The 11613-nt window shown below is 44.0% G+C and overlaps 2 protein-coding genes across 2 annotated transcripts; both read right to left on the minus strand.

Moving 5' to 3' along the window:
- Window positions 1-2008: 2008 nt before the first annotated feature.
- Window positions 2009-5494, minus strand: LOC143364514 (uncharacterized). The gene is made up of 2 exons (XM_076804816.1): window positions 5081-5494; window positions 2009-2341 (listed from the first exon to the last, which is right to left on the minus strand). Exons 1-2 carry the CDS (start codon window positions 5459-5461, stop codon window positions 2324-2326), a joined length of 399 nt encoding a protein of 132 aa, XP_076660931.1. The 5' UTR covers window positions 5462-5494; the 3' UTR covers window positions 2009-2323.
- Window positions 5495-5670: 176 nt separating this feature from the next.
- LOC143364515 (uncharacterized) lies at window positions 5671-6480 on the minus strand. Its single transcript, XM_076804817.1, has one exon. The coding sequence runs from the start codon at window positions 6478-6480 to the stop codon at window positions 5671-5673; it is 810 nt and encodes a 269-aa protein (XP_076660932.1).
- Window positions 6481-11613: the final 5133 nt, after the last annotated feature.

Consider the following 11613-nt stretch of genomic DNA (forward strand, 5'->3'; position numbering starts at 1 on the left):
CCTATCGTTTCCTCTATCCTATCCTATCCTCTATCCGATCCTCTATCCTATCGTTTCCTCTATCCTATCCTATCCTCTATCCTATCCTATCCACTATCCTATCCTATCCTCTAACCTATCCTATCCTCTATCCTATCCTATCCTCTATCCCATCCTATCCTCTATCCTATCCTATCCTCTATCCTATCCTCTCCTCTATCCTATCCTACCATCTTTCCAATCCTATCCTCTATCCTATCCTATCCTCTATCCTATCCTATCCTCTATCCGATCCTCTATCCTATCCTAGCCTCTATTTTATCCTATCCTCTATCCTATCCTATCCTCTATAATATCCTATCCTCTATCCCATCCTATCCTCTATCCTATCCTATCCTCTATCCTATCCTATCCTCTCTCCTATCCTATCCTCTATCCGATCCTCTATCCTATCCTTTCCTCTATCCTATCCTATCCTCTATCCTATCCTATCCACTATCCTATCCTATCCTCTATCCTATCCAATCCTTTATCCCATCCTATCCTCTATCCTATCCTACCCTCCATCCGATCCTCTATCCTATCCTATCATCTATCCTATTCTATCCTCTATCCTATGCTATCTTCTATCCTATCCTATCCTGTATCCTATCCTATCCTCAATCCGATCCTCTATCCTATCCTATCATCTATCCTATTCTATCCTCTATCCTATCCTATCCTCTATCCTATCCTCTCCTCTATCCTATCCTACCCTCTTTCCAATCCTATCCTCTATCCTATCCTATTCTCTATCCTATCCTATCCTCTATCCGATCCTCTATCCTATCCTAGCCTCTATTTTATCCTATCCTCTATCCTATCCTATCCTCTATCCTATCCTATCCTCTATTATTTCCTATCCTCTATCCTATCCTATCCCCTATCCTATCCTATCTCTATCCTATTCTATCCTATCCTCTATCCTATCCTATCCTCTATCCTATCCTCTCCTCTATCCTATCCTACCCTCTTTCCAATCCTATCCTCTATCCTATCCTATCCACTATCCTATCCTATCCTCTATCCGATCCTCTATCCTATCCTAGCCTTTATTTTATCCTATCATATATCCTATCCTATCCTCTATCCTATCCTATCCTCTATCCCATCCTATCCTCTATCCTATCCTATCCTCTATCCTACCCTATCCTCTCTCCTATCCTATCCTCTATCCTATCCTATCCTCTATTATAACCTATCCTCTATCCTATCCTATCCTCTATCATATCCTATCCTCTATCCTATCCTATCCTCTATCCTATCCCATCCTCTATCCTATCCTATCCTCTAACCTATCCTATCCTCTATCCTATCCTATCCTCTATCCTATCCTATCCTCTAACCTATCCTATCCTCTATCCTATCCTATCCTCTATCCCATCCTATCCTCTATCCTATCCTATCCTCTATCCTATCCTATCCTCCATCCTATCCTATCCTCTATCCTATCCTATCCTCTATTCTATCCTCTATCCTATCCTCTATCCTATCCTCTATCCTATCCAACCCTCCATCCGATCCTCTATCTTATCCTATCATCTATCCTATTCTATCCACTATCCTATGCTATCATCTATCCTATCCTATCCTGTATCCTATCCTATCCTCTATCCGATCCACTATCCTATCCTATCCTCAATCCTATCCTATCCTCTATCCTATCCTATTTTGGTATGTGTTGTTGTTTGGATGTTAAATAGAGAATTCACCCAATATACCAATAAACATTTATTAAATGAACAACAAAACTTAACGACGTAACAAGCAACAACAAATGACATAACAATGAAACAACTGACGGCGAATGAACTGACTGACTGACTTGACAAACTGACTTTACAGACTGACCTGAACTAACTGACCTTACAGACTGACCTGAACTAACTGACCTTACAGACTGACTTGAACTAACTGACCTTACAGACTGACCCCTTCATCCGTCAGAAACCGTGCTTATATCTAGTCCCCCGCGCCTCCAGAAATTTCCTTCGAACAAGGAAACTTCTGGAGTGGGGATGTCGCTTCCTGTACGTGCCCCTTGGAGAAAGTTCGTGTCCTTGCACCGAACATCCGTGTCCTGGCGAAAGTCAAGGGTTGGCGGCCAAATGTGCACGCCAAGGAAAAACCCCGAACCTGGTCGCCAAATGTGCACCCCAGGTAGGAACTGACTTCCGGCGACTAAGTGTGCGCTCGGGAAAAGCTTGGGCCTGGCGACCAAGTGCGTCCAAGGTCCCAGCCTGCAAACGACGCTCCTACCTGGGTCCGATGAACCCTTCTCCAAGGGGTCCGCCACATCACCCCCCTACCAGTGCCAACGACCCTAATAAACGAGATAATATATATACCTATATTCTACACTATTGCTGTATTCTACCGTGAATATAAATCAAAGTACTAACCCTAACCTACAATAATACAAACTTAACCACTACTGTTGGGTAACTACCTAAATACAGAATAACGAATAGAGTATATACAGAAACTCTTATTTCTAAAAAACGGCCTGGTACCTATCCGGAAATCGAACGCGCCTACCGCTGCGAGTTGTAAATCGCGCATCCGTTGGCGCTTGATCTCGATTGTTGACTCTACTTCTATTTTCGGTATAAACAATAATTTCGCTGTGAGGTACCTGACTATGGGGGCTTTGCTCAATATTGCTATTATTGTCATCGTCAGCCAATACAAACGCAGGTTTAATCCTGTCGATGGAAACCGTTACTCGTTTTCCACCGATATCTATTACGAAAGTTTTGTCGCCACGTTGCAGTACTTTATATGGGCCATCATATGTTGGATATAATGAGCTTTTTAACGCATCGTGCCGCAGGAACACATATGGGACAGTATCCAATTCTTTAAAAATGAATGTTTTGCGCTCGCCGTGTCGAATCACTGGGGAAGGTCTCACTTTCGACATTCGTCTCCGAAACTCTTCAACCCATACCGACGATGCTTCAATCCTGGACGAAACGAAAAATTCGCCAGGTAACCTGATACCTGTCCCATAAACCATTTCTGCGGCCGTTGCTCCCAAATCCTCTTTAACACTTGACCGTACACCGAGCAGGACCACAGGTAAGGTCTCTACCCAATCATCGGTCGCGTGGCATTTTATTGCTGTCTTAAGCTGACGATGAAACCTTTCCACCATACCATTTGCTTGCGGATGGTAGGCGGTCGTTCTAAGGTGGTCTGTCCCTATTATCTGTGCGAGCTCTTTAAACAGGTGCGACTCGAATTGGCGTCCCTGATCTGTTGTAATTCTCAAAGGTACCCCAAAACGTGCAATCCATGTACTAATAAAAACGCTCGCAACGGTTTTCGCGTCGATTTCTGCAATCGGTACGGCTTCCGGCCACCGCGAAAAACGATCGATCATAGTAAAAATATATCTAAAACCGCGACAATAGGGTAATGGACCAACTAAGTCTATATGTACATGTTCGAATCTGCTGCCGGTGGTGTCGAAATTTCCAACCGGAGCGGACACATGTCTTGATACTTTCGCGCGTTGGCACTGGATACAACAACGCGCCCATTTTCTGCAGTCGACGTTAACCGATGGCCAAACGAACCGTCGCGAAACTAATTTCTGCGTCGTCCTAATCCCGGGATGCGACATCCCGTGCAGCGCATCAAAAATGCTGCGTCTCAAACAATTAGGAACGTACGGTCTGACCCATCCGTTAGCAACGTCGCATACTAAATAAACATTTTGGTCCGGAAAATATATTTTGTTCAACTGAAGGGATGTTGAATTTGTATTAAGCATTTCTGTTAATTCAAGATCGCTCTCTTGCTCTTTTGCTAAAACACTATGATCGGGAATTGCTGTAATTGCCTCTATCCTCGACAATGCATCTGCAACACTGTTGTCTATACCTTTAATATGTAATATCCGCGTAGTGAATTGTCCAATAAAGTCTAAATATCTAAATTGTCGAGGTGAACATTTATCCAAATTCTGTTGAAAGGCGAACGTAAGAGGCTTGTGATCGGTAAACAAAATGAAATTTCGACCTTCTATAAAATGCTTAAATCTTTTTACCGCTATGTAAGCTGCCAGCAATTCTCGATCATATGCACTGTACTTTTTCTGTGCTTCCGTAAGGGATTTTGCGCTGAATGCCAATGGTTGCCAAATTTTGTCAACCTTCTGCTGAATCACTGCTCCAACAGCAACATCCGATGCATCTACCACGATGCTAATCGGTGCCCCTGGAGCAGGATGCACTAACAAAGTTGCATCAGCAAGAGTCGTCTTAGCTAATGCAAATGCTTTTTCACTTTCGCTAGACCAGGCTATAGTTTCCGAACTTCTCTTTGATCCCTTCAGTAAATTATTTAACGGATGCAAAATGTTTGCTACGTTTGGTATGAAACGGCGATAGAAATTAATCATACCCAGGAATCTACGTAGCTCTTTAATTGTTTGCGGACGCGGGAATTTGTTAATGCTATCGACCCGTTCAGCCATCGGTTTGACGCCTTCCTTATTCACCGAATACCCCAGGAATGATATTTCCTCGACCCCGAAAATGCATTTTCCCGGGTTAATAACGACACCGTATTCTAAAAACCGGTCAAATAAAATTCTCAAATGTTTTTCGTGTTCCTGGTCGTTATTCGATGCAATAAGGAAATCGTCGACATACGCGTAAACAAAATCTAAATCGCGTATGATTCCGTCTACGAAACGCTGACACGTTTGCGCCGCGTTTCTCAACCCGAATGGCGTAACTAAAAATTCAAATAACCCGAATGGCGTCGCGATTGCCGTTTTTTCCACGTCCTGCGTCGCGACAGGAATCTGATGATACGCCCGAACTAGATCGATTTTCGAAAAAACTGACTTCCCGTGAAGTCTCTGCCCGAAATCTTCGATGTGTGGAGGCGTATATCTATCTGGTACGGTTCTCGCGTTTAGTGCTCGGTAGTCGCCGCACGGACGCAATGTCCCGTCCTTTTTTAAAACTACGTGTAACGGCGAGGCCCATGGGCTTTTGGAGGGACGGATAATGCCTTGCCGAAGCATGAGGTCAAATTCCGCCCTCACCTCTTTCAAACGATCCGGTGCCAATCGTCGTGGCTTACAATAAACCGGCGGTCCCGACGTTGTCTCGATATAGTGTTCCACGTTGTGTCTTACCGCTTTTCTCCTGAAGACCGGCGGTCGGGTCAACTCTGGATATTCCCTGAGTAGACCGTGGTACCTCGAATCCCCGGTGATGGTCCTTATTGTCGGCTCGCTCCCTGGTGCTGGTGCTCCTGCCACGAACAATGACGTTGTCGCGTCGATCAAACGTTGATGTCGTGGATCCACCAGTAGGTTGTAATGCGCCAGGAAGTCCATTCCTATGATCGGGGTTTCCACATCCGCGATCACGAAATCCCATAGGAACTCCCGACGTAGCGAGAAGCTCAATCGCATGGCCATGGTACCATACGTCTTGATTCTCGACCCATTTGCGGCACAAAGTTCATACGTGTCTTCTTTCACGCGCCGGTCCACACCTGAACGCGGGAAAACACACAAATCCGCACCAGTGTCTATCAAGAAACGTGTCTTCGTAATGGAGTCCTTTACAAATATCCGGGCGCTCTTAGGACCACCGCACGCAGCCGCCTCAAATGACGACGGTCCCGTTAGTTTTCCTGCCAATTGCAGGGTTTGATGCAACGGTGTGCGTCCTTTCCAAACTTGAAATGGTACTTGCATAGCCATTTATCGGTTTTCATTTTCTCGCGGATGGAAGATCGTGAGGAACTCCTTTGTCTTCTTGGGAAAAATTTCTTTCGCTCCCTGTCCCGTCCACGGGACAATGCATTAATCTGCATTTGCATTTCCTGCATTTTTGCTAGGAGCATCTTCATATCCGCGTTGTTTCCCTCGTGCTCCGACACTGTTGCCACCTTGTTCCTTCCGGGTTGGATCTCGTGGACCTTGTCTGCTATGGCAGCCAACGCGTCACCTGACGTTTCCTTAGTTGCCGCCAATACTTGTTGTGTCCAGACAGGAAGACGATTCTTCCATATCTCGGTCAGGAATTCGTCATTGACCGAGGTGCCCGCCAACTTCTTGATGTGCCTCCAAAATTGTGTTGGAGTCCTGTCACCAATTTCTTCGGCTTCCAAGAGTTTACGAACTCTTGTGCCGTCTGAGTCGGACAACCTTTTTATCAATGCGGTTTTTATTTGCTCGTATTTGTCCTCGGCGGGAGGTTTGCAAATAATGTCTTCGACCTCTTCCGAGTATTTCAAGTCCAGTTGCGAAACCACGTAACCGAACTTCACCTCGTCCTTGGTTATTCCTCCGATCAGGAACTGGGATTCCAGGTGGTTGAACCAAAGTGCAACTTTTTCCGGCCAGAACGGCGGAATCCGCATCGTTGTGACGATCGCGGACGTCGTCTCACGACCCGTAGATCCCGAAGAGTTGTTCCGTGGATCCGTCATCGTTCGCTTGTTACGGACCGTATTCGCGCAAGAAACAAAAAATAATATACGTGCACAAACACGGGGTCACCAATTTGGTATGTGTTGTTGTTTGGATGTTAAATAGAGAATTCACCCAATATACCAATAAACATTTATTAAATGAACAACAAAACTTAACGACGTAACAAGCAACAACAAATGAAATAACAATGAAACAACTGACGGCGAATGAACTGACTGACTGACTTGACAAACTGACTTTACAGACTGACCTGAACTAACTGACCTTACAGACTGACCTGAACTAACTGACCTTACAGACTGACTTGAACTAACTGACCTTACAGACTGACCCCTTCATCCGTCAGAAACCGTGCTTATATCTAGTCCCCCGCGCCTCCAGAAATTTACTTCGAACAAGGAAACTTCTGGAGTGGGGATGTCGCTTCCTGTACGTGCCCCTTGGAGAAAGTTCGTGTCCTTGCACCGAACATCCGTGTCCTGGCGAAAGTCAAGGGTTGGCGGCCAAATGTGCACGCCAAGGAAAAACCCCGAACCTGGTCGCCAAATGTGCACCCCAGGTAGGAACTGACTTCCGGCGACTAAGTGTGCGCTCGGGAAAAGCTTGGGCCTGGCGACCAAGTGCGTCCAAGGTCCCAGCCTGCAAACGACGCTCCTACCTGGGTCCGATGAACCCTTCTCCAAGGGGTCCGCCACACTATACTCTATACTATCCTATCCTCTATCCTATCCTATCCTCTATCCTATCCTATCCTCTATCCTATCCTATCCTCTCTCCTATCCTATCCTCTATACTATCCTATCCTCTATCCTATCCTATCCTCTATCCTATCCTATCCTCTATCCTATCCTATCCTCTATCCTATCCTATCCTCTCTCCTATCCTATCCTCTCTCCTATCCTATCCTCTATCCGATCCTCTATCCTATCCTATCCTCTATTATTTCCTATCCTCTATCCTATCCTATCCCCTATCCTATCCTATCTTCTATCCTATCCTCTATCCTGCCTCTATCCTATCCTCTATCCTATCCTATCCTCCACCCTATCCTCTACCCTATCCTATCCTGTATAATATCGTTTACTCTATCATATCCTATCCTCTATCCTATAGTATCATCTATCCTATTCTATCCTCTATAATATCCTCTATCATATCCAATCCTCTATCGTATCCTCTATCCTATCCTATCCTCTATCCTATCCTATCCTCTCTCGTATCCTATCCTCTATCCGATCCTCTATCCTATCCTATCCTCTATTATTTCCTATCCTCTATCCTATCCTATCCCCTATCCTATCCTATCTCTATCCTATTCTATCCTATCCTCTATCCTATCCTATCCTCAATCCTATACTCTCCTCTATCCTATCCTACCCTCTTTCCAATCCTATCCTCTATCCTATCCTATCCTCTATCCTATCCTATCCTCTATCCTATCCTATCCTCTATCCGATCGTCTATCCTATCCTATCCTCTAACCTATCCTATCCTCTATCCTATCCTATCCTCTATCCTATCCTATCCTCTAACCTATCCTATCCTCTATCCTATCCTATCCTCTATCCCATCCTATCCTCTATCCTATCCTATCCTCTATCCTATCCTATCCTCCATCCTATCCTATCCTCTATCCTATCCTATCCTCTATTCTATCCTCTATCCTATCCTCTATCCTATCCTCTATCCTGTCCAACCCTCCATCCGATCCTCTATCCTATCCTATCATCTATCCTATTCTATCCACTATCCTATGCTATCATCTATGCTATCATATCCTGTATCCTATCCTATCCTCTATCCGATCCTCTATCCTATCCTATCCTCTATCCTATCCTATCCTCTATCCTATCCTATACTCTATACTATCCTATCCTCTATCCTATCCTATCCTCTATCCTATCTTATCCTCTATCCTATCCTATCCTCTCTCCTATCCTATCCTCTATACTATCCTATCCTCTATCCTATCCTATCCTCTATCCTATCCTATCCTCTATCCTATCCAATCCTCTATCCTATCCTATCCTCTAACCTATCCTATCCTCTATCCTATCCTATCCTCTATCATATCCTATCCTCTATCCTATCCTATCCTCTATCCTATCCCATCCTCTATCCTATCCTATCCTCTAACCTATCCTATCCTCTATCCTATCCTATCCTCTATCCTATCCTATCCTCTAACCTATGCTATCCTCTATCCTATCCTATCCTCTAACCTATCCTATCCTCTATCCTATCCTATCCTCTATCCCATCCTATCCTCTATCCTATCCTATCCTCTATCCTATCCTATCCTCCATCCTATCCTATCCTCTATCCTATCCTATCCTCTATCCTATCCTATCCTCTATCCGATCGTCTATCCTATCCTATCCTCTAACCTATCCTATCCTCTATCCTATCCTATCCTCTATCCTATCCTATCCTCTAACCTATCCTATCCTCTATCCTATCCTATCCTCTATCCCATCCTATCCTCTATCCTATCCTATCCTCTATCCTATCCTATCCTCCATCCTATCCTATCCTCTATCCTATCCTATCCTCTATTCTATCCTCTATCCTATCCTCTATCCTATCCTCTATCCTGTCCAACCCTCCATCCGATCCTCTATCCTATCCGATCGTCTATCCTATCCTATCCTCTAACCTATCCTATCCTCTATCCTATCCTATCCTCTATCCTATCCTATCCTCTAACCTATCCTATCCTCTATCCTATCCTATCCTCTATCCCATCCTATCCTCTATCCTATCCTATCCTCTATCCTATCCTATCCTCTATCCCATCCTATCCTCTATCCTATCCTACCCTCTTTCCAATCCTATCCTCTATCCTATCCTATCCTCTATCCTATCCTATCCTCTATCCTATCCTATCCTCTATCCGATCGTCTATCCTATCCTATCCTCTAACCTATCCTATCCTCTATCCTATCCTATCCTCTATCCTATCCTATCCTCTAACCTATCCTATCCTCTATCCTATCCTATCCTCTATCCCATCCTATCCTCTATCCTATCCTATCCTCTATCCTATCCTATCCTCCATCCTATCCTATCCTCTATCCTATCCTATCCTCTATTCTATCCTCTATCCTATCCTCTATCCTATCCTCTATCCTGTCCAACCCTCCATCCGATCCTCTATCCTATCCTATCATCTATCCTATCCTATCCTCTATACTATCCTATCCTCTATCCTATCCTATCCTCTATCCTATCCTATCCTCTATCCTATCCTATCCTCTATCCTATCCTATCCTCTAACCTATCCTATCCTCTATCCTATCCTATCCTCTATCCTATCCTATCCTCCATCCTATCCTATCCACTATCCTATCCTATCCTCTAACCTATCCTATCCTCTATCCTATCCTATCCTCTATCCCATCCTATCCTCTATCCTATCCTATCCTCTATCCTATCCTATCCTATATCCTATCCTATCCTATCCTCTATCCTATCCTATCCTCTATCCTATCCTCTATCCTATTCTATCCTATCCTCTATTCTATCCTAGCCTCTATTTTATCCTATCCTCTATCCTATCCTATCCTCTATCCTATCCTATCATCTATCCTATCCTATCCTGTATCCTATCCTATCCTCTATCCGATCCTCTATCCTATCCTATCCTCTATCCTATCCTATCCTCTATCCTATCCTATACTCTATACTATCCTATCCTCTATCCTATCCTATCCTCTATCCTATCTTATCCTCTATCCTATCCTATCCTCTCTCCTATCCTATCCTCTATACTATCCTATCCTCTATCCTATCCTATCCTCTATCCTATCCTATCCTCTATCCTATCCTATCCTCTATCCTATCCTATCCTCTAACCTATCCTATCCTCTATCCTATCCTATCCTCTATCATATCCTATCCTCTATCCTATCCTATCCTCTATCCTATCCCATCCTCTATCCTATCCTATCCTCTAACCTATCCTATCCTCTATCCTATCCTATCCTCTATCCTATCCTATCCTCTAACCTATCCTATCCTCTATCCTATCCTATCCTCTATCCTATCCTATCCTCCATCCTATCCTATCCACTATCCTATCCTATCCTCTAACCTATCCTATCCTCTATCCTATCCTATCCTCTATCCCATCCTATCCTCTATCCTATCCTATCCTCTATCCTATCCTATCCTATATCCTATCCTATCCTATCCTCTATCCTATCCTATCCTCTATCCTATCCTCTATCCTATTCTATCCTATCCTCTATTCTATCCTAGCCTCTATTTTATCCTATCCTCTATCCTATCCTATCCTCTATCCTATCCTATCCTCTATCCTATCCTATCATATATCCTATCCTATCCTCTATCCTATCCTATCCTCTATCCCATCCTATCCTCTATCCTATCCTATCCTCTATCCTATCCTATCCTCTCTCCTATCCTATCCTCTATCCGATCCTCTATCAGATCCTTTCCTCTATCCTATCCTATCCTCTATCCTATCCTATCCACTATCCTATCCTATCCTCTATCCTATCCAATCCTCTATCCTATCCTATCCTCTATCCTATCCAATCCTCTATCCTATCCTATCCTCTATCCTATCCTACCCTCCATCCGATCCTCTATCCTATCCTATCATCTATCCTATTCTATCCTCTATCCTATGCTATCTTCTATCCTATCCTATCCTGTATCCTATCCTATCCTCAATCCGATCCTCTATCCTATCCTATCATCTATCCTATTCTATCCTCTATCCTATCCTATCCTCTATCCTATCCTATCCTCTATCCTATCCTACCCTCTTTCCAATCCTATCCTCTATCCTATCCTATTCTCTATCCTATCCTATCCTCTATCCGATCCTCTATCCTATCCTAGCCTCTATTTTATCCTATCCTCTATCCTATCCTATCCTCTATCCTATCCTATCCTCTATTATTTCCTATCCTCTATCCTATCCTATCCCCTATCCTATCCTATCTCTATCCTATTCTATCCTCTCCTCTATCCTATCCTATCCTCTATCCCATCCTGTCCTCTATCCTATCCTACCCTCTTTCCAATCCTATCCTCTATCCTATCCTATCCTCTATCCTATCCTATCCTCTATCCGATCCTCTATCCTATCCTAGCCTTTA

The sequence above is a fragment of the Halictus rubicundus genome, unplaced genomic scaffold, assembly GCF_050948215.1.
Source record: "Halictus rubicundus isolate RS-2024b unplaced genomic scaffold, iyHalRubi1_principal scaffold0616, whole genome shotgun sequence".
In the NCBI taxonomy this organism is placed as follows: domain Eukaryota; kingdom Metazoa; phylum Arthropoda; class Insecta; order Hymenoptera; family Halictidae; genus Halictus; species Halictus rubicundus.